A 27,157-nucleotide genomic window follows, 5' to 3' on the forward strand; every position below is an offset into this window, starting at 1 on the left:
CTCTCCTGAGGCTCTCAGCTCCTCAGGACAGGAAAAATCCCAGCAGAGGATTTTTCATGAGATATCATGGCTACAGGAGAGCAGGGTGCATCCCACACAGCTGGGATGGCAGCTGGGAGCCCGCTGCTCCTTGCTCTGGCCTCCCAGGCCCAGAGGAGGATCCTGTGCACGCACCAGGACCTGGCTGGGATGTCCCAGGTGACCCTCACCTGCAGAGCTGAGTGTGGGTTCAGGGTTTATGGAGGAGATTCCTGGATCCCTTCTGTGTGGGTGTGCAGAGCACGTCTTCTCTGCTGCCAGGGAGCCACGTCCTCACTTCAGATCTATTTTTGTCACTATTATTATTATTATTATCATCTTAAATCATTTGCACCTCTCTTTTTCCTTCTTTCTGTGAAAAAGCCCCATGATGATCTTTTCCTTCCCTAAAAATACCCTTGGCAGCAGAGCCTGGGGGAAGTGCCTTGGTGCCAGGCCGTTTGTGCCTCTCTGAGCTGAGCACAGCTGAGGGCAGCCAGGCTTTGCCAAGCACCCAGCAGCTTGTGGGTGCCAAAAGCAGCGCCCTGAACATCTGCCAGCCCAGGGGGGGCAGATTTTGGACTGGGATGCACAAACTGGAGTGCTGCTTCCAGCAGGAATGAAGTCAGCAATACCCACATCACCCTCTCCTGGAGGGGAGAGCGCTGGCAGCTCCCTGTGCTGCCCAGGAGCCACTTCTGCCTGCTGGGCAGAGAAGATTCAGACCTGTGGCCACCTGGCCAGGCTGGAAAATGGACAGGGATCGTCCTTGCTCAGGGTTCTGGCCCTGCCTGGGTCCCTGCTCGGAGGGAAGCAGAGTCCCAGGGGTTGTCAGCCCCACTGGGGGCACCGTGGCACACCTGGCACTGCCACGGGCACCTTGTGCCAGCAGAGTCTCAGGGGTTGTCAGCCCCACTGGGGCACCGTGGCACACCTGGCACTGCCACGGGCACCTTGTGCCAGCCCTGCTCTGCCCCAGCTGCACAAATGGAGTGCACAGCTCTGCCCTGTGGGGACAAAGGGTCTGAGGGCAAGCAGCTCTTGGTGACAGGGCCACCCTGGCTGTGACCCTGACCTCACTGTGCCCACAGCAGCGCTGCCACCGCCAGCTGATGTTTATCTGCAGCTGACAGGTGAAAAGCAGCCCGGACAGGCCGGATCACTTTGCCTTAAATACAAATATTGCAATAGGTATTTCTATATCCAGACTCAAAGAGGAGCTGCCTGAGCATCTTCCCTCCAGGCTGCCAGTCAATGTCTTTGCATCCCCCTCCACAAGGTCCCCCAGGAATCCTCATTCCATGCTTCTTCTTCCTCTTTTTTTTTTTTTTTGGTTATTTGGGTGGTTTTTTGTTGTTGTTGTTTTGTTGTTTTGGGGGTGTTTTTTTTTTGGGGAGGAGTTTTTTTGGTTTTTTTTTTTGTTTAGTTTGGTGTTTTTGTGGGGTTTTTTGTGTGTGTTTTTGGTTGTTTTGTGGGGTTATTTTGTTGTTGTTTTGGAGAGGGGTTTTTTTTGGGTTTTTTTTGGCTGACCTGCTGTCAGAGGGGATGATGCAAAGAGCTCCTGAGTGAGCCCAGTGTCCAGCTGGAGCTGCTGTGGGGCTGCCTTGGGCTGCCCCCAGGAGCTGAACAGGCCTGGCAACGATGCCAGAGCAGGGTGGGAACGCGGGGTGGCTTTGCTGGCTCAACAAGGCAGTTCAGGCAGGAGGAAACGTTCAGGCAGAGCCTCTGTGGGGCAGGAGGGAGAGGTGTGAATGCACCTTCTTGTGGGGCTTTTAAATGCCATCGTCATAAGATGAAATCTGCTGCAGGAAGGTCTCTCAGAACTACTCAGCCTCACAGTGAAAATAATTAGTCAGGTTTTTTTTAATTGTGAAAGGATTTTAGCAGTGAGGAGTTTAACTCCTGCGAGGGGTGAACTCCGCATTCCCAGGGGTGCAGAAGTCAGATTCAATGCTTTTATGCCAAGTTTCATCACAGAGCTGATGAAACCTCCTTGGACAGCGGTAAGAGAGGAGAGAACCAAGTGATTTCTGCAGAGTGGGTCTCTTAAACCCCGGGCAGGGAGGCAGGCTCCCCCCTGAACACTCGCAGTGCCACCCTCGTTGAGTTTACCTGCAGGGACCTCCTTTGATCTCTGATGGGATCCCTGCCCCAAAAGAGTCCCTGTGTTTGCCCACAGCTGCAGCAAGGGATGGGCACAGTTTGAGCACATACAGAGTGGAAAAGGTTGGAAAGGACCTTCAGAGGGAGCAGGCTGAGCCCACCTGGGTCAGGGGCTGGGAGAGGAGAGCTCCCTGTCCCAGAGCTGCTCAGGGACATTCCCTGGCACCAGGAAAGCCACGAGGAGCCACGAGTGACGCTGTCCCTGGTGTCCCCGGTGTCACACAGCCGCGTGCTCGCAGCAGGAGGGGGCAGTGACGTGGTGCTGGCTCAGAAATGTCTCTGGTGGGGCAGGAAGCACCGGGGGCTCTCCAGGAGCACCCCCTGCACCAGCACCAGGCTCTCCAGGGCCACCCCCGTGGGCACTGAGGGGTGCTGGGTGCCCCTCAGTGCCAGGGAATGTCCCAAGCTGTGAGCACGCCTGACTGCAGCCTGGAGAGGTGGATGGAGAACATCTGAGCCAGGCAGGAGGGCAGCCCCATCCCCTGGAGCCCAGCCAGAAGGTGCTGAGCACTTTGGGCAGCGTGAGGTCACAGGGCCAGGTCGGTGTGGCCAGGAAGAGGAGAGGGGCTCCTGCAGGCTGGGCTGTGCCCTGGTGATGAGGAGAAGGGAGGTGTCCCCAGCAGGGCCACGCCGTGATGGAGAAGGGGAAGGCAACCCAGAACTGCTCCTCCTGCAGCCCAGGGGTACCAGAGGGGAGGAAATGAGGAGGGTGGAGGAGGCAGAAAGGGTCGTGTGGGTTCATGTCAGAGACATGGACCCTTCCTGGCTGTTGCCTGTGCTGGGAGCTTCCTGTCCTGTGGGAAAAAGAGCACCAAGCACTCTGGACCTGGCCAGTGGCAGACTGGTGTGACAGGGGAGCTGAGATTGCCCCCACAGCCTTTGGCCCCTGCTGGAGAGCCCCTGTGAAATAAGGGTCCTGGCAGCTCCCGTGGAAGTGTCCTGTCCCTCCTGGTGGGGACATACCCCGAGATGTATTAAAAGTCTCTTTTCCCCAACCCAGCTGTGGAAGAAGGAGTCAGAAGTCTTTGGCTCATGTTCTCAAGGCTGTTTATTATTTCTTGTCTAAAACATTTTCTGTCTGCCTGCCCAGGTCTGTTCTGCAGGTCGGTCTGAGGCACACTGCCCGCCCCTGAGGTGGTGCTAACTCTTTATATTGAAATATTTACAGTTATGTTCCAATACCTGTCACCTGTGTTAGACACTGACTTTCTACTCTACACCAATCCCAAGTGCCACCATCACCCAGAAGATGGAGGCTAGGAAGAAGAAGGAAGAAGAACAGGACAATTCCCAAATCCCTCCATTTGCTTCCTAGACCCCTCTAGTAAAAAAATCTTCAAAATTCCACTTTTCACCTGGTGACAACTACTGTTATGCTACTTAAACTTCTGTGACTGGTAATTCTTCATATAAGGTTGGTAATTTGCTCCATGGGTTGAGATGGAATTCCCAGGTGTCTTTGTCTTCCTGCCAGGGTCTGTGAGCCCCTGCCAAGGCTTTGAGACATCCAGGGCATCCAGAGGGGTGTCCTGGGTTCTGACATAAAAGGTGACCAGCCCAGGAGACCAGAGGAGAGCTGCTCTGAAGTGAGCCTTCCTGGGGTGTGCTTAGTGGTGAGATGGATCCCTGTCACCAGCCCTGAGCTCCAAGGACGTTTGACAGCACTGTGCTGCTCCTCAGTGTGAACGGAGCTGCCAAGAGCTCCTCTTGGCCAAGAAACAATGGATTGCAGGCCAAAAGGGCCAGTCTCAGAGTATTTGACAGCCCCCCTCCCCCTGGCCCACAAGCCCACTGCCCCAAAGGACAGGGACTGCCCCAGACCCTGCACCCTGCTCAGCTCCATTGCCCCTAATGCAGAAAGGATCCCTTGAGGAGCCCTGCAGTGCACGCCAGGCCGATGTCCCCAGCCTGGCTGGAGCTTTGGAAACCTTCCTGGAGCTGATGGAGACCTGCGGGCAGCAGAGGGGTGAGCAGAGTCCCAGAACAGAGCCAGGCTTGGCAGTGCCCATCCCTGCAGGTGTCCCCTGCAGGTGGCACTGAGTGCTCTGGGCTGGGGACAAGGTGGCCCTGGGGCACAGCTGGCACTGCCTGGGCTGGCAGGGCTGTGCCAGCCCCAGGGATTTGGGGATTCTGATCCAGTGGACCCCCCCAGGGTCTGATGCAGCCGAGCTGGGCTCTGGTCCCACTGCACCCCACAGATGTCCCCCTGTGGCCATCCCAGCCCGTCCCAGCACGGCCCCAGTCACAGCTGGAGCTGGGCTGGGCTGGAGCCCTCACAGCTGCTCTGGGGACACCTGCACTCTGGGGCCTTCCCCATTTTTTTCCGTGTGGCTTTAAACATGCCAGGAATCTCAAGTCCTGGCAATTTTCTTCTTCACCTCCTCCCAGGCAGCTGCCTCTGCTGACGGTGCTCCCAAAACTTCATTAATCCTTGGGGAGCACAGGGACAGGGAGCACAGCTCCCAGGAAAGGCAGTGCAGGCAGGAGTGGGGCTGCCCCATGGCACAGAGCCCTTCCTGCTGCCAGCCCCAAGCACTCACCCGGCTCTCCAGGGGACGCTCTGCAGAGACCTGAGATGTTTTTCTGCCTGACACATCAATCCCAGCGGGGAGCTCTGCATCTCCCCCGCTACTTCAGGCGCAATTAGAGACAGGAGCCAGTGAAGGTGGCAGCTTTTAACCCACTCGGTGCCGATGACCTCGCAAGCAGGGCTGTGCTTCGCTGTTCTGTACCTGGTTTCTTCCAGGGTTTTGATGTGGAGGAGATCTAGGAGCCATCACAGAATCACAGAAGCACTTCTGTTGGAAGGAACCTGATAGATCATCGAGTTCCAACCACCTGCCATGGGCAGGGGCACCTTCCACTAGACCAGATCCCAAATCCCTGGGGCTGGCACAGCCCTGCCGGCCCAGGCAGTGCCAGCTGTGCCCCACGGCCACCTTGTCCCCAGCCCAGAGCACTCAGTGCCACCTGCAGGGGACACCTGCAGGGATGGGCACTGCCAAGCTCCCTGGGCAGCCCCTGCCAAGGCCTGAGCACCCTTTCCATGGGCAAATTCCTGCTGCTGGCCCAGCTGAGCCTGCCCTGGCCCAGCCTGAGGCCGTTCCCTCTGCTCCTGTCCCTGTTCCCTGGCAGCAGAGCCTGATCCCCACCCTACCCTTCCCCAGCTCCATTGACCTTCTCTGGGCAGTTCAAGGTTAAATTTGGGTTTAATTCTGGGTTTGCAATTAAGACTGTTGTGGTATGTATTAATGATCCTTTCCAAACAACAGCAATCTACCCCTTCTGGCTGCTTTTCATCCCCAGCTCTAATCCAGGCGTGGAGAGGGAAGTCAGGAGCACCATCCCCACGGCACAGCTGGAGGATGATGATGCAGCCAGGCAGATCTGGGAACCTGAACTGTGTTTGTTCAGTTCACTCGGTGCTGGGTGTCACCCTGCACCCCTGGGCTGTGCTGTGTGGAGCTCAGGCAGTGCAGCCCCTCTGTGCCAAACCTTCAGCAAAGCCAACTGCAATCAAAACGTTGAGCAAATAAACCCCTTCCATTACTGGGAGCTGTATCCAACCCCAAGGCAGCTGGGAGACTCTGGGACAGCAGTGGGCAAAGGTGGGGAAGGGCTGGAGCACAAGGGAGCTCAGCCTGGAGCCTTGTGGCTCTGCACAAGTCCCTGCCAGGAGGGGACAGGAGCAGAGGGAGCGGCCTCAGGCTGGGCCAGGGCAGGCTCAGCTGGGCCAGCAGCAGGAATTTGCCCATGGAAAGGGTGCTCAGGCCTTGGCAGGGGCTGCCCGGAGAGGAGAGGAGAGGAGAGGAGAGAAGAGAAGAGAAGAGAAGAGAAGAGAAGAGAAGAGAAGAGAAGAGAAGAGAAGAGAAGAGAAGAGAAGAGAAGAGAAGAGAAGAGAAGAGAAGAGAAGAGACGAGACTTGGAGGTCAGAGGAGATCTTCTAGGAGAAGATAGGATGCCAGGAAATCTTCTAGGAGATCTCCAACTGCTACAGCCCCGTGTGTGCGTCCTTGCTGCCTCTGTTGCCACCTCCAGGCCCCTGTGACTCCCAATCCTCTTCCCACCTCTCCCATCCTCCTTTCTCTCCCTCCCTCCAGCCTCTCTTGCCTTGTCCCAACCTTCCCTTTTCAGCCAAGTGAACCCAGCCCTTCCCAGTTAATCTGGGCCAGCCCACCTCTGGCTCTGGCCCCGCTCACGGAGGAGATGTGGGCTGGGTGTCCCCCTGGTGTGGTCGGGGTTTTCCTTGTGCTGCAGGAGAGGTGACCTGGGCCCATTCCAGGAGGAAGGGGCTGCCTTGGCACAGACAGGTGCCATGTTCCAGCATGTTCTGTTCCCCAGCAAAGCAGCACTCCACGACTAAACTTTGGAAAACAAGACGTGAGTGAGTTTTATCTGCACCCAGGAGAAATCAATCCATCATGCCTTCCTGCTCCCAGCCTCTATTAACTCTCCGAGAAATAAATGACTAGAAAATACAATACAGCATTCCGGGGTAGTTCATTCATTTTTCTTTATTAATTTTTTTCTCAGCACAAGAGGGAAAGAAAGGAACATATGGGGAATGAGCAGGAGCCATTTCTCAGTGCCATGGCCACCTGAAAAGGGTTTAGACCCATAATGCCTCTGAAAAATTCATTCACATTTCCCAAATCACATTAGGCAGGTACAGATTGTTTTCATTTTTATGATTTTTTTTACCCTTCTAAGCTCTATTAAACCAGAATATGCCAAAAATGACAGGACAGAATTGCCTTGAAGTCCCAGATGAGAACTGTTTGTAGCCCACCTAAATGAAAGTATTTATTTTGAAATAAATTGGGGTTGGATTTAGCAGAAAAGGTTATAGCACGACTGAAGCTGTACCAGCACAGACTACAAAAATGAGGCTTTTGTTACTATCAGAATTCATCAGAACTGGGAAGAAACTGCACCAAACCCCACCAAACACTGCAGCACTGGGGGCCCTGGCAGAGCCTTTGGTGAGATCTCCCATCCAAAGTCGTGGCCAAGGGCCCCTGAGCTCTGGGACCTCTGCCCTAGACAGCCAGTCCATGAGGAGAGGCTGAGGAGCTGGGAAGGGGCTGGAGAATTGCTGAGGAGCTGGGAAGGGGCTGGAGAATTGCTGAGGAGCTGGGAAGGGGCTGAGGCTGGAGCAAAGGAGGCTCAGGGGCCCTTGTGGCTCTGCACAAGTCCCTGGCAGGAGGGGACAGCCGGGGGGGTCGGGCTCTGCTCCAGGGAACAGGGACAGGAGCAGAGGGAACGGCCTCAGGCTGGGCCAGGGCAGGCTCAGCTGGGCCAGCAGCAGGAATTTGCCCATGGAAAGGGTGCTCAGGCCTTGGCAGGGGCTGCCCAGGGAGCTTGGCAGTGCCCATCCCTGCAGGTGTCCCCTGCAGGTGGCACTGAGTGCTCTGGGCTGGGGACAAGGTGCCCATGGGGCACAGCTGGCACTGCCTGGGCTGGCAGGGCTGTGCCAGCCCCGGGGATTTGGGATTCTGGGATGCTGATGGAGACACGGGGGTTTGGGAGCACCTGGGCCTCGTGATGGAGTGCAGGTCGGAGCAGTGCTGCTGCAGCTCCCCCAGAAAGGTCTGGGCAGGGCCTTGTGCCACCCCTGGGGCAGCCAAACCCACGGTGACCAAACAGGAGCCCAGCCCCAGCGCTCCTGCAGCCCCTCCCTGAGGGATCTCCGTGTCTGGGAACATCCCTGATTCACCTCGAGTGTGAAGCCACAGTTCATGAGGATGAGAGCACTGAGAGGGGTTCCCATCAATCCACACACTTCTCTCCAAGGCGTGCCAGAGGATGGTGCCAGACTCTGCTCAGTGGTGCTAGTGGCAGGACATTTCAGGAATTCCCAGTGTGGAACACCTTTGGCTTGGAATCGAGACTTCCTTCAGCTTGGAATCATCACTGACATTTATAACTTGCTTATTTTTTTCCCTTGAGATGTTTTCATTTCATTGAGTGCAGTTACTAATTTAAATTATTTTTACGGTTGCTACCAGTAACTCTGAGTCTGAAATTTTTCCACAGCATCTGCTATGAGGAGGTTGAGGGGTCTTGACAGAGCACACAGCAGGTCAGAACAAGACCACAGAGGTGGATGTTCTTTCTCTGAAATACCTTTCTGCATCTCTAACGTCATTTTGGACAGGTGTCCTGTAATTATTTTACTAAAATAATGATGCTACATGCAAATTTTCTGGCAAAACTTCTGGAGTGTGACTGTGCCCCACGTGAAAACAATTAATTAACTAAATCATCCCAAACCATCCGGCATTTTCTCTGCCCTGCCACGGTTAGAGGTGAGAAGGGAGCCAAGAGGAGCAGTGCTGGGACATCTGTGTGAGTTTGCTGAGTCACTTTTCCCTTCTTGTGGAGCCTTGCCAGGTCGGGATTGGATTTAGACCACTGCAGTCATTTCTCTGAGTTTGGTGAGGGCAGACGCTCTGGGAAGGAGTTTACAATCAGCTTTTCCTGGTGGCAGCACCTCAGAGCACACGGGGAGGACACGGAGAGCACCAACGGCTCTGGGTGTAAAACGAGGTGAGCCAGGGTGAGGACACGGGGCGGCGGCCGGGTCACCACGGAGCTCTGGCAGTGACGTGGATCAGGCTCAGGATCCTCCTCTGGATCTGCTTGGTCCTCACCCCGTAGATGATGGGGTTGAGCACGGCGGGCACCAGGATGTAGATGTTGCCCATGATGATGTGGACCAGCGGGGCCAGGTCCTTGCCGAAGCGGTGCACCACGGAGAGCCCGATCAGGGGCACGTAGAAGGCCAGCACCACGCAGATGTGGGCGATGCAGGTGCTGAACACCTTGAGCCGCTCCCTCCAGGCCGCCAGGCGCAGGACGGCCTTCAGGATGAGGAGGTAGGAGAGGCAGATGAGCACGGCGTCCAGCCCCATGACCAGCAGGATGGCGGTGAGCCCGTACACCACGCTGGGCGTGGTGTTGGCGCAGGCCAGGTTCATCACGTCCTGGTGCAGGCAGAAGGAGTGGGACAGCACGCGGGGGCCGCAGAAGGGGAGCGGCAGGAGGAGCAGGGGCAGCGGCAGGAAGAAGAGCACGCCTCTGGCCACGGCCAGCAGGCCGATCTTGGCCGTGGCGCCGTTGGTGAGCACGGCGGCGTGCCGCAGCGGGTGGCAGATGGCCACGTAGCGGTCCACGGCCATGGCCAGCAGCACGGTGGACTCGACGGCCGAGAGCGTGTGGATGAGGAACATCTGCAGCAGGCAGGCGGCGAAGCTGATCTCGCGGCTGCCGAACCAGTAGAAGCAGAGGGTGCGCGGCACGGTGGCGGTGGCCAGCGCCAGGTCGATGGCGGCCAGCATGCAGAGGAAGAAGTACATGGGCGCGTGCAGGCTGGGCTCGGCGCGCACCACCAGCAGCACGGCGCCGTTGGCCAGCACCGCCAGCACGTAGGCCGAGCACAGCGGGATGGCCATCCAGGACTGCGCCGCCTCCAGCCCCGGGAGGCTGGCCAGGATGAAGGACGGGCTGAGCTCAGAGCTGTTGGAGAAGGGCATGGCCCGCAGCGCCGCGGCCGCTCATGCTATGCCCGCGCGCTTCCTGCTGCAAGGGAAACGCAAACGGGACCTTTTACGAGCCCTCTCCCATGGCTTGGGATCCCACAGGGCCATCCCGGGGATTCCCAGGGCTGCCACGCTGATGCAGAGAGCTCCTCTCCTGGTTTTTTACCCCGTTATGGCTCTGTGCAACAACATATGCGGTGACAAAATGCTGACATTTGAGTTTGAACAGGAATTGCCTGAATTCTCTAAAAGGCAGAACACCGTAAAATCGACCTTTTGAATAATAAACCCATCAGCTGAACTTGTTTGCTTTTCTCTTTAAAGGACAAAATTAAAAGTGATAACAAAAAACCCGGCAGACTTTTAGTGCTTTCTGTAATACTTCAGTGCTGCTTGATTTTTTCCATATGTGCTGTGGTGGCCTGTCAGAAATGTGCTCAGTGAGGCTGAAGCTGGCAGTGCTGCCTCCCACGACCCAGCCCTCCCCAGAACAGCTCACAGGCACAGGAAGACGTGGATCTTTCAAATTTTTTTGCACATACAAGTTGGATTTTCATCCTATGAAAAACATGTATGGAAAAAAAAAACCAGAATATCTTTAAAAACTCCCCAAAAACCAAAAAAACCCAGATTATTTACCTTATTCTGTGTTTGTAGATTTTCCAGGAGTGTTGTGATCCAAGGATGATGGCCTGAAGATACATAAAAGGCTTTGCTTTAGGTACCTTTCTATTTTCAGGCACCAAGCCAGTACCTGTGCTGGACTAAAGCCACCATCCCTCCTGCCCTGGATGGGCAGCACAAGGTCAAGCTCAGCCTGAGCTTTCTGTTTTTTCCTTTGTGCCCAATCTGTGCAAATTAACCATGCAAAGTGACTTCATGGCAAGCTCTGCAGGTTATTAATGGAGTTATTTTATAAGTAATGTTGGGTTGTGAAACAGGGGGTTTTTATTGCACATCTGTGCTGAAGGCCTGAAATAGCACCAGGCTTTATTCTCCTGATGTGGGGCTTTTCCATCTCGGATGTATAACAAGTAGGACTCACATCGTAGCTTTTTATACCCGATTTACACACAGTGTGGGAGGACTGTTGCTGTCACTGTGCCCAAAATCTATTCCAGGGATGCTGTTATCAGCCAAGCATTTGAATTAAGACACAGATGGAATGAAGAAGGAGCCTCAGTAACCACCAGCAGGTACTGAGGCACCTCAGCTGCCAGCCCTGACGGGGTTACCTGACTCCCACTGGAAAACTTCTGCCCTCCTGATCATTTCCCTGAGGGAATGGGGCTGTGAGACAGGCACTGAAACAACCCCTGATGATGCTTCAGTTTGTCTCTAATTCTCTGGCACTGATAAATAAAGTCAGGTTTGCATGAGTGGCTCGGGATTTGGGATTGCTGGTGGGCAGAGCTGGTGCTGTGAGGGCCTGGGTTTCTGCAGGGATGGAAACTGGATCCATGCCTTTGAAACACCAGCAAATGCAGATTTATTTGCCATGGGGGATCCAAGCAGCACCCCCAGCAGTAAATCACAGAATCACTGAGGCTGGAAACCCGGGATCATTGAGTCCAACCTTTGACCAATCCCTGCCTTGTTAAAGGACCATGGAATGGTTTGGGTTGGGAGGAACCTTAAAGTTCATCCTATTCCTTCTCCTGCCATGGCAGGGACACCTCCCACTGTGCCAGGCTGCTCCAGCCCCAGTGCCCAGCCTGGCCTTGGGCACTGCCAGGGATCCAGGGGCAGCCCCAGCTGCTCTGGGCACCCTGTGCCAGCCCTGCCCACCCTGCCAGGAACAATTCCTCATTGCCAAGATCCCATCCATTGCTGCCCTCTGCCACTGGCAGCCATTCCCTGGGTGCTGTCCCTGCAGGCCTTGTCCCCAGTCCCTCTGCAGCTCTCCTGGAGCCCCTTCAGGCCCTGCCAGGGGCTCTGAGCTCTCCTGGAGCTTCTCCTCTCCAGGCTGAACAAGCCCAGCTCTCCCATCTTTCCTTTTTTCTCCTTCTCTGCCTTCTCCCTCTTTCCCTTCCCCTTCCTCTCTTTATCTCTCCCTCTTTCATTCCCCTCCACCCCACTCTCCCAGCTGTGCTGACAGATGTGCTGACAAATGCCCACACTTTGCCCTCCAACTCCCCCACAAACATTTCCTTACTGTGGCAGAGGCTCCTCAGGCTTTTTGTTCCGGAGCCGTTTTGGAGAACAGCAGCAGCCAAGAAACACGGACATCCAGGGAAGAACTCTGGAAGTTTTCAGAACGGGAGCAGACTCAGAATCTTCTCAGAATTCTCAATCACCAATTTCATAATCCCGTGTGAGGATGCTGCAAGCCAGGCATCCCCACAGCAAAGCTCTTTTCTCCTGGCTGTTGTTCTCGTGTGTTAGTTTTTCCTGCAAGCTCCAGTTTAGGTCAGAGCTATTTGAGCAGAGCTCTCCCCTTCCCCAGTGCCAGGGGGAGCTGCTCCCCAGGCTGAGCTCCTGGGGGCTGTCGGTGTTCCACCCCGGGGAAGGGACCCTGGGACACAGCGAGATAACGAGCACAACACAGAGCAAGCTGTGGCCTGGGAATCCTCCCCTCAGGAATCCTCCCTGCCCTCTTGCTGCTTTTTTATGGAGCTGTTTCCGCATTATTTTTTCTCTCAGTTTTTTTCTCTCCAGCTACTGCACTTGTGGAGCAGGACAGAGTCTGGTCTGGGCTGGTGAAGTGCTCAGTGTCAGGCCAAACCAGGACAGTTCAGGGCTGGGATCCTGTCCCGGTGCCTTTGCTGCCTCATCCCTCCCAGGTCAACACAAACTGTTGATTATTCTTCTGCACCATGCTCAAGACTGGCCAAAACGTGATTTGAGATCAACAGAACTGCAGCTCTGCCATTTGGAGCAGTGGGATGGTTACAGCTGGACGTGGCTCTTGGTGCTCTAGGGAGGGATAGTCACAGTTCTGGGAGGGCTTTTCCAACCCTGGTGGTTCTGTGATTCTGTTCTGTGGCTTTGAGACACTTTACTCTGCCTGTGGGAGCCAGGAGAACCATGGAACCTTTCTGCCTGCCTGGCTCACAGCCAGCCTCCAGCAGAGCAAGGAGGTGCTGGGACACGCTGCCATCCCACCTGTGGGTGCCCCTGGGGATCCCCTCCCATCCCCGAGGGGCACAGCCAGCACCAGCAGGGCTCAGGTGGAAGGCAGCAGCACGTGGGCCTGAGAGTCAGGAAGTTTAGCCATTCCTACAATGTTTTGAACTCCTCTCTTTTTTTGCAAGAGAGCTTCCAGCCCCACCAGATCCCCAAGCCCATCCAGACAAACACCTGGCTCATCCAGTGCTGCTCACCTGCCGCACACCCTGAAGACTTTAGGCAACTCCAAACTAATCCTTCTGTATCATAGAGACAGAAAAAAAGGCTTCCTGAAGTCTTATGACCTTTCACAAGGCATGGATGGATTTTATTGCAGATGCTGCACATACATGACACTCACTGCAGAACAATGACGGGACATTAATTAGACTTGGCAAGCTGGTAAGGATCAAAGACTTCCAAAGAGAGGCACAAGCAGCTGTTTTCTCACTGGGGATGGGCACGGCGCTCTGAACAAATGGATGATGGCTGAGCAGGTTTTTCAGAGGGGCTGAGAGTGCTCTGGGCCCCCCAAGAAGGCCTAATGAGAAATGCTGTGTGCAGGAAGGGAGGAAAGCACCATGCTAGGACATAACATGAGAGCTCACAGCGCTGGGTTGGGGGACAGCAGCCAGTGGTGCTGCAGCTCTCTCCTCTGGCAGTGAGCTGCACGGATGGAGCACCAGGAGAGCAGGGCACCAGCTCTGACTGGGGAACCAGGCCAAGAGATCTGACCAAGGAACCAGTCCCTGGGGTGTGACAGAGCCCCAGTCCCAGGGGTGTGACAGACAGCCAGTCCCAGGGGTGTGACAGAGCCCCAGTCCCTGGGGTGTGACAGAGCCCCAGTCCCAGAGGTGTGACAGAGCCCCAGTCCCAGAGGTGTGACAGAGCCCCCAGTGCCAGAGATGTGACAGAGCCCCCAGTCCCAGGGGTGTGACAGAGCCCCCAGTCCCAGGGGTGTGACAGAGCCCCAGTCCCAGAGGTGTGACAGACAGCCAGTCCCAGAGGTGTGACAGAGCCCCAGTCCCAGAGGTGTGACAGAGCCCCAGTCCCTGGGGTGTGACAGAGCCCCAGTCCCTGGGGTGTGACAGAGCCCCAGTCCCTGGGGTGTGACAGAGCCCCAGTCCCAGAGGTGTGACAGACAGCCAGTCCCAGAGGTGTGACAGAGCCCCAGTCCCAGAGGTGTGACAGAGCCCCAGTCCCTGGGGTGTGACAGAGCCCCAGTCCCTGGGGTGTGACAGAGCCCCAGTCCCAGAGGTGTGACAGACAGCCAGTTCCAGAGGTGTGACAGACAGCCAGTCCCAGAGGTGTGACAGAGCCCCCAGTGCCAGAGGTGTGACAGAGCCCCAGTCCCAGGGGTGTGACAGAGCCCCCAGTGCCAGAGGTGTGACAGACAGCCAGTCCCAGGGGTGTGACAGACAGCCAGTCCCAGAGGTGTGACAGAGCCCCAGTCCCTGGGGTGTGACAGAGCCCCAGTCCCAGAGGTGTGACAGAGCCCCAGTCCCAGGGGTGTGACAGAGCCCCAGTCCCAGGGGTGTGACAGAGCCCCCAGTGCCAGAGGTGTGACAGAGCCCCAGTCCCAGGGGTGTGACAGAGCCCCCAGTGCCAGAGGTGTGACAGACAGCCAGTCCCAGGGGTGTGACAGACAGCCAGTCCCAGAGGTGTGACAGAGCCCCAGTCCCTGGGGTGTGACAGAGCCCCAGTCCCAGAGGTGTGACAGACCCCCCCAGTCCCAGGGGTGTGACAGAGCCCCAGTCCCAGGGGTGTGACAGAGCCCCAGTCCCAGGGGTGTGACAGACCCCCCCAGTCCCAGAGGTGTGACAGAGCCCCAGTCCCAGAGGTGTGACAGAGCCCCCAGTCCCAGGGGTGTGACAGAGCCCCAGTCCCAGGGGTGTGACAGAGCCCCCAGTCCCAGGGGTGTGACAGAGCCCCAGTCCCAGAGGTGTGACAGAGCCCCCAGTCCCAGGGGTGTGACAGAGCCCCAGTCCCAGGGGTGTGACAGAGCCCCCAGTGCCTGAGGTGTGACAGAGCCCCAGTCCCAGGGGTGTGACAGAGCCCCCAGTGCCTGAGGTGTGACAGACCCCCCCAGTCCCAGAGGTGTGACAGACAGCCAGTCCCAGGGGTGTGACAGACCCCCCCAGTCCCAGGGGTGTGACAGAGCCCCCCAGTCCCTCAGCACTCTGGCAGAGCTGCAGGAGGAAGCTAGCAGTCAGGGGCACGCTTCCTGCACAGGGCCCTGAGCAGAGCCTCGCGGATGTGGGTGGATTTGATGCTGTAGATGACGGGGTTGAGGGCGGGGGGGATGATGAGGTAGGTGTAGGCCACCAGGGTGTTAACGAGGGGAGGAACGTTCCTGCCGAAGCGATGGATCATGGACAGCCCGATCATGGGGATGAAGAACACCAGCACAGCGCAGATGTGCGAGACACAGGTGTTCAGAGCCTTCAGGCACTCCTCCTTGGTGGTGAGGCTGACGACGGTCCTGATGATGAGGATGTAGGACAGCACGATGAAGACGAAGTCCGTCCCCACCGTGGACAAGAGAATGATCATGCCGTAGAAGACGTTGACCTTGATATCTGCGCAGGCCAGGTTCATGATGTCGGGGTGGAAGCAGAAGGAGTGGGACAGCTCGGTCCTGCCGCAGTAGCTCAGCCTCTTGAGCAGGAAGGGGATGGGCAGCAGCGAGAGCACCCCCCTGAGCACGATGGCCAGGCCTATCTTCAGCACCGTGCTCGTGGTCAGGATGGCCGGGTGCCTCAGCGGGTGGGAGATGGCGATGAAGCGGTCGAAGGCCATGGCCAGGAGCACGGAGGACTCGATGAAGGACAGGATGTGGATGAAGTACATCTGAGTGAGGCAGGCGTCGAAGCCAATGCTGCGCACGCCAAACCAGAAGAGGCCCAGCGTGGTGGGCAGGGTGCAGAGGGCCAGGCCCAGGTCGGTGATGGCCAGCATGGACAGGAAATAATACATGGGCTCGTGGAGACTCGGGGTCCTCCTGATGATGAACAGGATCACGCAGTTCCCCAGGAGGGCAGAAAGGTAGAGGGCACAGAAGGGGATGGAGATCCAGGGGTGAAGGGCTTCCAGGCCCGGGATGCCCATCATGAGGAAAGCTGAAGGCTGATAGAAGGAGCCATTGAGTTCCCACGGGGTGTGTGAGTCATGCTCCATCCCAGCTCAGCTCTCACATGGCCTAGACCTAAAACAAACCAACAACAAAACCCCACGCTGCTGGACTCTGTGCTGAGAAGAGGAGCTGCACATTCCTGCACCTCCCCACCAGCCTCGGCAGGGATCCCTGAGCTGGCTGGGAACAGGGCTCCTGTTCACCCATCGAGTCCCAAACTGAGGGAGACACACGGCTGCACTCCTGTTCACCCATCGAGTCCCAAACTGAGGGAGACACACGGCTGCACTCCTGTTCACCCATCGAGTCCCAAACTAAGGGAGACACGTGGCTGCACTCCTGTTCATCCATCGAGTCCCAAACTGAGGGAGACACACGGCTGCACTCCTGTTCACCCATGAAATCCCAGACTGAGGGAGACACACGGCTGCACTCCTGTTCACCCATGAAATCCCAAACTGAGGGAGACACACGGCTGCACTCCTGTTCACCCATGAAATCCCAGACTGAGGGAGACACACGGCTGCACTCCTGTTCACCCATGAAATCCCAAACTGAGGGAGACACGTGGCTGCACTCCTGTTCACCCATCGAGTCCCAAACTGAGGGAGACACACGGCTGCACTCCTGTTCACCCATTCAATCCCAAACTGAGGGAGACACACGGCTGCACTCCTGTTCACCCATTGAATCCCAAACTGAGGGAGACACACGGCTGCACTCCTGTTCACCCATTGAGTCCCAAACTGAGGGAGACACACGGCTGCACTCCTGTTCACCCATCGAGTCCCAAACTGAGGGAGACACGTGGCTGCACTCCTGTTCACCCATTGAATCCCCAACTGAGGGAGACACACGGCTGCACTCCTGTTCACCCATCGAGTCCCAAACTGAGGGAGACACATGGCTGCACTCCTGTTCACCCATTGAATCCCCAACTGAGGGAGACACACGGCTGCACTCCTGTTCACCCACTGAATCCCAAACTGAGGGAGACACACGGCTGCACTCCTGTTCACCCATTGAATCCCCAACTGAGGGAGACACACGGCTGCACTCCTGTTCACCCATTGAATCCCAAACTGAAGGGAAAGGATGGACAGTTTTTGTTTGAAAAGAGGGGGGAAAAAGAACTACTTGAAATGCTTTAGAATGAAAAGGAGAACATTCGACTATTTCAGAGTCATCCCCAAATTCCAGGGTTTGAGATGCTCTGTGGAGTGAGCAAACGCCTTTTCCAAGCTCATCCCAACAATGACCAGGCTGCTAAGCCAAGGCTGCTTTTTTTTTATGACAACTGGAGATCAAAAGGTGTAAAAATTGTAAAAGTTTAGCCCTGACACTTCTTATTTAGGAAATCAGCCCTGGAAAGAAATGCAAAATTTGTTGGCATTGGCACTGGCACTGGCACTGGCACTGGCACTGGCACTGGCACTGGCACTGGTACTGGCACTGGAAGCCCAGAGAAGCTGTGGCTACCGCGTCCCTGCAAGTGTTTAACACCAGATTGGAGCAGCCTGGGCCAGTGGAAGGTGTCCCTGCCCATGGAGCTGTGGGAACAGGATGGTCTTTAAGGCCCCTCCCAGTCCAAACCAGTCTGGGATTCCACGATTTCCAACAGAACAGAGAATCAGACCCCCTGAAGATGGGTCCCAGGGCAAGGGGGATTTTCAGAGCAACTCACACACCCAAGCCCTGCTCTTTTCACAACCTTACTGCCAGGATGAGGGGAATAAATGAGCAAAACCCCACAGGGCCACAGGCTCTGTGTGGGGCCTGGGACACCTGTGAGAACGGGCAAGCATAAGGCAAAGCACAAGGCAAAGCACAAGGCAAAGCAGAAATGTTCCAGGTTCAGAGCCCTGGGGAGCAGCCTGGCAGGTCTCTGGGGGTGAGCTGGAGGGCAGGGGGCACAGGGGGTGTTTGGCACAGAGCAGAGGGGAGGGAGGCTCGGCAGAGATCCAGCAGTGGGATGTCAGTGACACAGGTGGGACAGGTGGGTGCAGAACGCCCTGGAACGAGAGATCCAGCAAAGAGGCAGGTTCAGCCCTGAGAAAAGGAGGTTTGTTTGAAGGGATCCTCCTCCAAGGGGGCATCAGGGAGGCTCTTCAGGACCAGGATCTTCACAGCAGAGCGTGGACGAGGGATGGGAGGCAGCAGGTGGCAGCTGAAACGAGGGGGTTTGGGCTGAATGAAGTGAGAAACGTTTCCCCATCGAGCACTGCAGCAGGTTGCACATCTCCATGCACAGAAGTTTTCAAGACCCAGCTGGACAGAGCCATGAGATGTCCCAGCTGGCCTGCATGAGGCAGATGCTGGACCAGAGGTCTTCAGAAGTCTCTCCATCGTGAATTATCCAATGAACCTCCGAGCCTTGGCACAATCCAGTTTCCTGCATTTCCTTGCCAATGCTGACAGGGTCCCTCAGTGACACAGTGACCCTCTGGGTGGGTAGGGGAAGGCAGCAAATGTGCAAGATGAGCTAATTAATGCAAAAAATATTTGTGACTTCAGTCTTCCTGCACCTTCCACAGGATACAGAAGTGTTCCTGGATTTGGAGCCAGAGGGTTTGCCGTAACACAGCTCATCTTTGAATAACAGACAGTTCTTCCATGACGTATTTATTAGGGTCCTAATATGATTTTCTTCATTAGATTCTCATCTTGAGAGTCTAATGTGACAATAAATCCTGAAGCTTAGCAAGGACAAGCATCTTCCTGCTCCGGGGGCAAAAGCAGCACATAACTGATGGGACCTGGGAAAACCCCAGATCATTTGATTTTCCCCAGGCAGGGCCAAGCCCTGTGTTGGTATCAGAGCCACCTGCCCTGCGCCGTGCCAGGTGCTGAAGGGACAATCTCAGCCCTTCCTCAGGAGAGCCTGGGCAGCACGGGGAGCTTGGGGCAGCTGGTGCAGCCCCTGGTGGCTTCACAGAGCCTGGTGGCACCGCAGCAAACTGCCCACGGGTACCTCTGGCCCTCACTGCTGCCTCAGAGCTCCCCAAAGGGAAGAGTTACCTCTTTCTGCCAATGCAACAGCATCTGAAAGGTGTCCAGACCCATGGCACAGGGTGCCCAGAGCAGCTGGGGCTGCCCTGGATCCCTGGCAGTGCCCAAGGCCAGGCTGGGCACTGGGGCTGGAGCAGCCTGGCACAGGGGAAGGTGTCCTTGCCATGGCAGGGGTGGCACTGGATGAGCTTCAATGTCCCTTTCTGCCCAGACCATTCCACAATCCTGTGATAGGAGAAGTGAATTAACTCTGCTGACTTCTGCAAATCAGCCACCTCTGGGGCCTGGGTTAAAAACCTGAAAAATCTGAGTGTGTGCAGGCCTGTGTCCCTGAGTACAGCAGCTGGCAGGCATCCAGAACTCTCAAAGACACTGAGATTCAACAATTCTCCAGGAATATGGAGGTGGGAAAAGAGACTGTTGAGCACCAAGGAAAGAGGGGACTGGTGAGAACTCCCTGAGTCTGCAGGAGATGCTTCACTCATAAGAAAACCTTCCCTCAAACCTTTGCCCAACACCAACAACTCCCACCACAGTGCAGAAATCACTCAGAAACAGGATTTATTCACTCTGCTCCCCCCTGAGCTGCTGTGGTTTGTTATGTGCCCCACCACATTACAGATTCCACTCCCAGACAGTTTTACCCCTCCATGTTCCACGTGTGTCACTGTAAAGCATGTGTATAAATAAACACATGTACAATGTGTGAAATATATAAACAACCAGGCAGGCTTGCTCCTGTTGATGTGCATTTCTGTGTGTGTGGGTAACACACAGCTCAGCTCACAGCAGGCACGTGTCTGTCACAGAGTCACAGAGCCACCAAACCAGGCTGGAAGAGATCTGCTGGCTGGCTTTCATGGGGTATAACATGAATTCGTGGCAATGGCACCTTTCTTGTGCAGCCAAGCCCTGGGGAGGAAGCACACTCCCATTCCTGGAGGACAGCAGGTCAGGGATTGCTGGCAGCCCTGGAGGGGGCTGCTGAGCCATGCAGCACGGAGAGGGTGTCTGCTGCCCAGTGCCAGGGTGCTCCTGGAGCAGCCCAGCCTGCCAGGGAGAAGAGGCCAGGCACCAGGGTAGAGCCCTCTCTGAGTGTCCCTTCTCATGCCTTTAAAGCCACCTCCAGACTGTTTGCCTGTCTCTGACTTTGATGCTCATTTTGTAACTCAAAATGCTGGTGTTTGAAGCTCCTGTCAGCGAGGGCAGGAGCAGGGCCCCGGGAGCTGGGGCTGGGTGAGGCTCAGAGCTCTGCTCCTTCCCAAAGAGGAGACCTTGCTGTTCTCACAGCAGCGTCCCTGCCTGCCCAAGCAACCAAGTGAGGGCTCAGCAAAGGGAGCAGCATCCGTGTTGGAGTTTTGGAAAACCAAAAACCAACAGATCAGCAGGGGCACCCTGGGGATGCAGCTCCCAGAGAGCCCCATGGCCTGGTGACACTGGAGGCCAGGACAGGGACCATGGCCAGGACAGGGACCATGGCCAGGTCAGGGACCATGGCCAGGACAGGGACCATGGCCAGGGCCATTCCCACGGCTAACATGGCCCCCCAGGAGTGGGAGAACAGCTGGATCTCACTCACACCAGGCCACAGCCCACCGGCACCACCGACAGCTCCACATGAGACACCAACAGCCCCCCCTCCACACATCCCACCCGTGTCACCACGGAGCCACGGGGACAACCTGGGTGGCACTGGGGCCAGGGGGACCACAGGGACAACCCAAGTGGCACTGGGGCCAATGGGGACCACCCGAGTGGCACTGGGGCCATGGGGACCACAGGGACAACCTGAGTGGCACTGGGGCCATGGGGACAACCCGGGTGGCACTGGGGCCAGGGGGACCACAGGGACAACCCGAGTGGCACTGGGGCCAATGGGGACCACAGGAACCACCCAAGTGGCACTGGGGCCACCACGGAGCCATGGGGACCACCCAAGTGGCACTGGGGCCAATGGGGATCACGGGGACAGCCTGAGTGGCACTGGGGCCACCACGGAGCCATGGGGACCACCCAAGGGGCACTGGGGCCACAGCTGCCACCCGTGTCCCTGTCCCAGCAGAGGGGCTCAGGAGTGCCTGCACTTACCGAGGGTGCCGGGGGCTCTCAGGCTCAGCGGTGTCGAGGAGCAGAGGGAGATCCCGTGCCCATGTCCGTGCCCGTGCCCTCTCCGTGTCCCTGTCCCTGTCCCTGCCCGTGTCCCTGTCCCTGTCCCTGTCCCTGCCCGTGCCCAGGGCAGCCCTTTTAACGCTGACCCTGCCCAATCACCCGAGCCGCGAGCCCCGCTCGGTGCGCAAACAGCGGGAGGAGTGTGTGCAGTAAATGAGCATTTCCATTTATGCTGCTCTCCCAGCAGGCAGGATTTTCTCCTGATAGTTTATTGGTGACATGTTTATGGCTCCCGGTGATTTATGGCTGGCAGTGCTGCAGCCACGGTGCTGGCAATACACATAATTTTTATTGGGAGGGTAAATCTGTAGTGGAAGTCATAAATTTTGCAAGAGGAGTGCTTGCAGCATCGCTCCGAGGGAATGACAGAGGGGAAGTTCTGGCTGTCTCCCCTTGACCGGTGAGACACCAAATGTTTAATTAAAATCATAATATATTGCACAATAAAAACAAACTGCATGTCACAAAGGCAAACACAGCCCCAGGTGTCCCCTCGGGTGGCCCAGGAGCCGTCCGTGCCAAGGTGTCTTGTGGCAATAGATTTATCTTTGCCCCCTCAGCTGTGGGGTGGAAACTGAATTTAACCAATACTTCTGTGCCTGAACCAGGCCAGGGAGAGCAGACGGGTTTGTCTCACGTGAGGTGTCTGTAGAAAATGCAGACATTTTCTGGCCCTAAATGACACCTCTGCAAACCCATCTGTGCTGGGGCACTGCCCTCCGTGGACACCGGGAAATTCACAGAGTCCCAGGATCACGACATTGGAGAAGTGTCCCAGACCACTGAGTCCAACCTGTGCCCGAACCCCACCTTGTCCCCAGCCCAGGGCACCGAGTGCCAGGTCCAGGCCTCCCCTGGGCACCTCCAGGGATGAATTCTTGTAGAGGTTTATACACGGGAGGACAGCACAAGAGGAGTGGCCTCAGGCTGGGCCAGGGCAGGCTCAGCTGGGCCAGCAGCAGGAATTTGCCCATGGAAAGGGTGCTCAGGCCTTGGCAGGGGCTGCCCAGGGAGCTTGGCAGTGCCCATCCCTGCAGGTATCCCCTGCAGGTGGCACTGAGTGCTCTGGGCTGGGGACAAGGTGGCCGTGGGGCACAGCTGGCACTGCCTGGGCTGGCAGGGCTGTGCCAGCCCCAGGGATTTGGGATTTGGGATTCCATGACCAAACCTCCACCCCTTTTCCTTCTCTCCTCGCCCTCCCTTCCCGCCCTGCTCTCAGCCCTGACCCCTGAACTCTGCCCTGCAGGGTCAGTTTTTGGGGACTGGCTCAGCCTCACTTCACAAACACTGCCGGTGCCAAGGGGAGGCTGAGCCCCCCAGCCAGCTCCTGGGAACGCTCCTGTTATTTTCCTAAAGATGGGAAAACAGATGAAAGTCACTCACACCCTCCCCACGTGCAGCAGAACCCCTGGGAACAGGAGTTAAGCAGAAAACCACGAGAGTGGCTGGTGGGAGCAGAGCAGGGAGACATCCCTGTGGGAAGCTTGGTGCGGGGAACTCCCAAGGCACAGAGCAGAGGAACTGCGACATTTGGAGCACACAGGGTGAGATGAATCAGTCTCACGCTGTGCTGTAGGGTGGTTAAAGGAATTGTGGCTGCCCCAGCCCTGGGAGGGCTCAAGGCCAGGCTGGAGCATCCTGCCCTATGCAAGGTGCTCCTGCCCATGGCAGGGTGGAGCAGGATGGGCTTTGGGGCTCCTCTGCAGCCAAACCACTCTGGAGTTTTATTGAGTAAACTAAAGAATCCTCATCTCGCGGTGCTGCCCCAAGAGTGGCTATTAATGGCCATTTAGGGAGCTCATTTTCAGCTTATCATCCCCTTGGCACGTGGCCCAGCATCTGGCAGTCCATTCAGAGGTTTCCTGAGCGGAGCAGCACCTCACCACCACCTTTCATGGAAAACAAAACATTTCTCGCCCGTGGGCTTGTCTGATCCTTTTGCACATCCTTTGGGATCCCACTACATCCAGCAGTGATGGGTTCCTTAATTCCACTATAAGCTCATTTTTAAAATTACTTTTTTACTTGATCAAAATCATAGAAAGATTTGTGCTGGCAGTGACCTCAAATACCAGTTAGGAATATTCTTTAATGTACCTTTAATATGTTGATATTTTCAGGGCGTGTTCTCCCCTTCCTGGTTCATGTAGCGTGAGTGATGCTGAATAATGATTCCATAGGGATCATCTCCTCCCCATTTTTTATCTTACAGACCCTTCCCGTATTCCTTTATTGTCTCTGCTCAGGGCTGAAAATTCCTTTTCTGACAATCACAGGAGCTTCCTTAGAGTGGTCAGGTTGACAGACTGAAATGTTGTAGGTTCCTTCCAACCAAATCTTCCCCTTCCCCTTCTCTTGCCTTCCCATTTTCTCACTCTGCACAAGTCCCTGCCAGGAGGGGACAGGAGCAGAGGGAACGGCCTCAGGCTGGGCCAGGGCAGGCTCAGCTGGGCCAGCAGCAGGAATTTGCCCATGGAAAGGGTGCTCAGGCCTTGGCAGGGGCTGCCCAGGGAGCTTGGCAGTGCCCATCCCTGCAGGTGTCCCCTGCGGGTGGCACTGAGTGCTCTGGGCTGGGGACAAGGTGGCCGTGGGGCACAGCTGGGAGGGCTGTGCCAGCCCCAGGGATTTGGGATTGTGGGATTCACGATATTTTGAACATTTTGTGACCTCTGCACTGCCCATGGATGAAGCGGCAGAGGGAGGTGCTCCCAGTCCTGTTTCCAGCTGCAGGGGTGAGGCCCGGGCCAGGCCCAGGAGGGCAATGGTGACTCTGGCTGGAACCAGCACCAGCCCCAGTGAAGCCAAGGGCAAGCAGCCACTTTGCTGGGCTGCCATCGGCCCCCACACCCTCCTGTGAGCGCATGAGCTGCTCAGGGGCAAACATTGACACAGTTAATGGCTGGCTTGGCCCATCAGGGAAACAACCAGCGGGGCTCAGGGCAGGCAGAGGGCACAGGCAGTGGGGCTGCACGGCAGCAGACTCCGCTTTTAGTGCACGGGATGGAAAAGCAAACAGCCCAGAGACATCTGCAAACAGCGGGTTCTGCTTGCCCGCGCCGAGCAGAGAGGGCAGAGAGGTTCAGAGGCACAGCCGGGCGTCCTGCTGGAACCAGGCCCAGAGCCCACCCCTGCCAGGCCGAGAGCTGCAGGTGAAAGGGACCCAAAGCTCTCAGACAGAGCCCCAGGAGGGACACGGGGTGGGGAAGGGCCTGGAGGGGCCCCGAGGTGCCCTGGCCAGCCCAGCCTGGAGCAGCCTGAGGGCAGAGCTCCCCGGGGCTGCAGCTCCTCCCGAGGGCAGCGCAGGGACAGCTCCAGCTCTGCTCTGGGACAGGGACAGCACCAGGGAGCGCCTGGGGCTGGGCCAGGCCAGGCTGCAGGGCAGGGAAAGGCTCTTCCCCAGAGGTGCTGGCACTGCCCAGGCTGCCCCGGGAATGGGCACGGCCCCGAGGCTGCCAGAGCTCCAGGAGCCTTTGGCCAGCGCTGCCAGGGGTGCCCAGGCTGGGCTTGGGGGGTCTGGGCAGGGCAGGGCTGGCACTGGGGGGTCCCTGGGGGTCAATCCCACTCAGGACATTCTGGGATTCTGAATAACACATGGGATGCAATAAGTTCTCCCTGATGGGGAAGGAATGTCAGGCAAAGCTGTGCCACTCCTGCTGCTGGGTGGTCCTAAGGACAGCAGAGCCCAGCCCCAGCTCCATGCTGGGGACTCTGGGACAAACAGGAGCCATTCCTGAGGGGAGCATTGCCCCCAGTCCCCCTGCAGCTGCCATCCCCAGCACAGCTCCACCAGCAGTGGCTGGCAGGGGAGAGGGCACAGCGTGACCTGGAGACACCAGTGCTCTGCCAAAGCAACAGAAAAGTGTCACTGAAAAGCCAGCTTTGATTTCTGGAGCATTCCCAGGTGCCCAAAATGGGCCAGGTGGATCCAGGTGCTTGCCAGGGACAGGGACAGCTCCGGCCTGCTCTGCAGGAGGATTTCCTTCCTATAAAGAATCCATTTCAGGGTCTCCAGCTTGCCTGGATCACGGAGGCAGGGTTGAGGTGCACGAGTGGTGTGTGCATTTCTCATTTTTCTTTGCCCTGTTTCACAAAGTTTAAAAATATGAAAATTCCAGAATACAGAATCATAGAGTCCCAGGCCAGTTTGGGTTGGGAGGGACCCTAAAGCTCACCCTGTTGCACCCCCTTTCACCAGACCAGGCTGCTCCAAGGCCCTTCCAGCCTGTCCTGGAACACTTCCAGGGATATAATTCTGAAAAGGTTGAGAAGAGTCCGTGTTTTGATCTCCTCAACAGATCTTATGTTCTGCAGTTTGAAGTAGTTTCATTCTCATAAGGCCAAATGTGTCCATTCTCCTTTATCACTCTGTTTTAATGGGATTTTTGGAAAATATTGCAGCAGGCATCTCACTAACAACGCAAGGAAATGAGGGCAGAGCTGTGAGGAGAGGCACTAACAACATTATGCTGCAATTCTGCAATGATTTCTCCAAAATAAATCACTGGGTTGTCATCAAACTGGTCAAAATTCAATCTGGAAAACCATTATCAGATGATTCTTCTTCCAGAAGGGACGGGAGAAAGATCCAGGGGAATTTATGGCCAGTACATGAGCAGCTGTGATGCTGAGTGATCTCAGAACCTGTGCTGCTCATGGGGAGGTGGCTTTGGGCTGGTGTCACACTCCAGCTGTACCTCTGGGGGCCCCTGTGGCTCTGCCAGGAGGGGACAGCCAGGGGACAGCAGCTCTGCTCCCAGGGAACAGGGACAGGAGCAGAGGGAACGGCCTCAGGCTGGGCCAGGGCAGGCTCAGCTGGGCCAGCAGCAGGAATTTGCCCACTGAAGGATTGTCCAGCCTGGGAACAGCTGAGGGTTTATCTGTGCACGGCCTAAAAAGCCATAAACACTTGCCATGGCCCCATGCCCCAGGGAAACCAGAGACACAGGGTTTGGGATCTGGGATGTGGGGCTGGGGTTGGGATTTGGTTGAGGTTTCTTTGTTTGAGCTGACAGAGCATCTCGGCTCACCTAGAGCAGGTGAGCTCCACAGCTTTGGGGACCACATGAAGCCATCACCTCCTGCCGTGGCACCTTGGCCTTCACAGGCAGCCCCACATCTGGGGCACTCAGTGCAGACCTGGGGAAACCCAGAAGCTGCATTTTGGGGGGTTTCTCTCATCGTGTGACAAGGCCTGTGTCCCTTTATGGTGTCGCACGTCGTGTACCTGAAACACCCAGCCCGTGCTGGCCTCACTGGTGGCTGGGGTTAATTAATGTATGGAGTCTGCTCACCCAGAGCCAGGGCTGCTCTGGCTGGTGGTGCCTGGTGGGAACAGAGGATTGTGTGTGCTCTGCCTGGGTCAGAGCATCAGGCCATGCCCAAATCCCAGATACAGCAAACGTCCCAAGGAACGTGTGACCACCCTGGGATCACACTGTTCATGCTGGGTCACAAGGGAGGGCTGGACCTTCACAGGACAGTGGAATCCCAAAGTACAGAAGCAGAGTTCAGAGGCTGATCCTAAAACAATAAAGAGGACAAATATCTCTGTGGAATGCATCAGAGTATCCCAGATCAGACTGCATGTCAGAGCCGGTCTCCTTAACTCCTTTAACTCCTTAGCACCCATTTTTTTGTCTTCCAGAGCAGAAGTTTTGCTGGTAAGAAAGTTGTGCTGCTGCAGAGACACTTCTCCCTTCCTGGGAATGAAAACTCTTTCAAATCCATCAGCACAAGCTGAGCTGGATGTCTGGTGGGGCTGTGTGGGGTCAGCTGATACCAAAGGAATGTCAGACAAGGGATGAAAATGTCAGATTGGTACAAACCACAAATGTTGATCAGAACAGGAATGAAGTGAGGCATTGTCATTTATTCATCATCATCAAGAGGTTTGGGTTGGGAGGGACCCTAAATCCCACCCAGTGCCACCCTGCCATGGCAGGGACACCTTCCCCTGTGCCAGGCTGCTCCAGCCCCAGTGCCCAGCCTGGCCCTGGGCACTGCCAGGGATCCAGGG

At 56.4% G+C, this 27,157-nt stretch overlaps 2 protein-coding genes across 4 annotated transcripts; both read right to left on the reverse strand.

Moving 5' to 3' along the window:
* Positions 1-6,680: 6,680 nt before the first annotated feature.
* On the reverse strand, positions 6,681-21,192 carry LOC135290974 (olfactory receptor 51E2-like). 2 transcript variants are annotated; one of them, XM_064404981.1, is made up of 4 exons: positions 21,061-21,192; positions 11,878-11,964; positions 10,362-10,414; positions 6,681-9,762 (listed from the first exon to the last, which is right to left on the reverse strand). In XM_064404981.1, exon 4 carries the CDS (start codon positions 9,714-9,716, stop codon positions 8,766-8,768), a length of 951 nt encoding a protein of 316 aa, XP_064261051.1. In that variant the 5' UTR covers positions 9,717-9,762; positions 10,362-10,414; positions 11,878-11,964; positions 21,061-21,192; the 3' UTR covers positions 6,681-8,765. The 2 variants fall into 2 exon arrangements, with proteins under 2 accessions (XP_064261051.1, XP_064261050.1); XM_064404980.1 differs by lacking the exon at positions 21,061-21,192 and having other exon boundaries at positions 11,878-12,683.
* LOC135290960 (olfactory receptor 51G2-like) lies at positions 14,999-21,109 on the reverse strand. 2 transcript variants are annotated; one of them, XM_064404972.1, is made up of 2 exons: positions 21,061-21,109; positions 14,999-16,035 (listed from the first exon to the last, which is right to left on the reverse strand). In XM_064404972.1, exon 2 carries the CDS (start codon positions 16,005-16,007, stop codon positions 15,033-15,035), a length of 975 nt encoding a protein of 324 aa, XP_064261042.1. In that variant the 5' UTR covers positions 16,008-16,035; positions 21,061-21,109; the 3' UTR covers positions 14,999-15,032. The 2 variants fall into 2 exon arrangements, with proteins under 2 accessions (XP_064261042.1, XP_064261048.1); XM_064404978.1 differs by lacking the exon at positions 21,061-21,109 and adding an exon at positions 17,188-17,805 and having other exon boundaries at positions 14,999-15,975.
* Positions 21,193-27,157: the final 5,965 nt, after the last annotated feature.

Source organism: Passer domesticus, chromosome 2 (genome assembly GCF_036417665.1).
Source record: "Passer domesticus isolate bPasDom1 chromosome 2, bPasDom1.hap1, whole genome shotgun sequence".
Classification (NCBI taxonomy): Eukaryota; Metazoa; Chordata; class Aves; order Passeriformes; family Passeridae; genus Passer; species Passer domesticus.